Source organism: Nanorana parkeri, unplaced genomic scaffold (genome assembly GCF_000935625.1).
Source record: "Nanorana parkeri isolate BGI_ZX_2015 unplaced genomic scaffold, ASM93562v1 scaffold1760, whole genome shotgun sequence".
In the NCBI taxonomy this organism is placed as follows: Eukaryota; Metazoa; Chordata; class Amphibia; order Anura; family Dicroglossidae; genus Nanorana; species Nanorana parkeri.
Window position 1 is genome coordinate 115,537 of NW_017308028.1, and position 937 is coordinate 116,473.

General features: G+C 52.1%; 1 protein-coding gene across 1 annotated transcript in view; it reads left to right on the top strand.

The window, feature by feature from the left end:
• NOX1 (NADPH oxidase 1) overlaps nucleotides 1–918 on the top strand; it is a 21,355-nt gene extending 20,437 nt beyond the window's left edge. The window contains exon 13 of the mRNA XM_018571446.1: nucleotides 765–918. Coding sequence (XP_018426948.1) covers nucleotides 765–891 — 127 coding nt within the window. The 3' untranslated portion in view covers nucleotides 892–918. The remainder of the gene's footprint in view (nucleotides 1–764) is intronic.
• Nucleotides 919–937: the final 19 nt, after the last annotated feature.

Genomic DNA, 937 nt, shown 5'->3' on the forward strand with positions numbered 1-937 from the left:
GGATGTACTAAGATGACTAGCCACAAGGTGGCGTATTATTATAAGGTTTTAGGTTGGGTCCTAACAAGTCTATTGCTTAAAAGAGAATTATGAGGCGAGTGGAAATCCCCCAGCCTCATAGTTCTAGCCGACCTGTGACAATGAGACTGTCACACGTCGGCTCAGTAGATCGTGGAGCGAACACATACAGTCGCTCGCTCACTTCTCGATCCTGTGCCTGCAGAGAGCCGTGACTGTCACTCACAGCTCCCTGCAGGGATTACCCCCCTCTCCGATCCTCCAGCGCTGACCGGCGGAACGGACGGGGAGGGGGCGGGTACAGCCGACTCTGCCTCTAGATAGGCAGAGCCAAGCTGTCACTCACGCAGCTGGGCGGATGCAGACAGTAATGTCGGGATCCGTTCCGGCTGCAGCGTCTCAGTATACCGCGAGCTACAGCTCCCTATATACTGAGCTTAGGGTGACGGGAGGACGCTAGTTTGTGTCCTCCCGTGACCCTAAGGAGAACTATGGGGAAAAGCCTTAACCCCATAGTTCTCCTTTAATGAGTATCTCTGTTGTAGAGATGGTGGTCATAGTGCAGCCGTGCCATATAATAAGAGCAGTTGTTATCCCTATTGTGCCATTGTGCGAGGCAAGGGGCACTTCACTGATGTTTTTTGGGGCATGTGTTGCAAGCCCACGGTAGACAACGCGCTTGTACTTATTGTATTTTGCCCTAATCCATATTTTATCCAATGGGATTCTTTTTTCCGTCTGCATAGGTCTACTGTGGGTGTGTTTCTATGTGGCCCTCAAGCTCTGGGCAACAGCCTACAGCAGTGCTGCCATCAATACTCCAGCATGGACCCCAGAAAAGTGCAATTCTACTTCAACAAGGAGAACTTCTGAGCCGATCCAATACACAGGGCAGTGACGGAGGCCCACCCCACCCCCC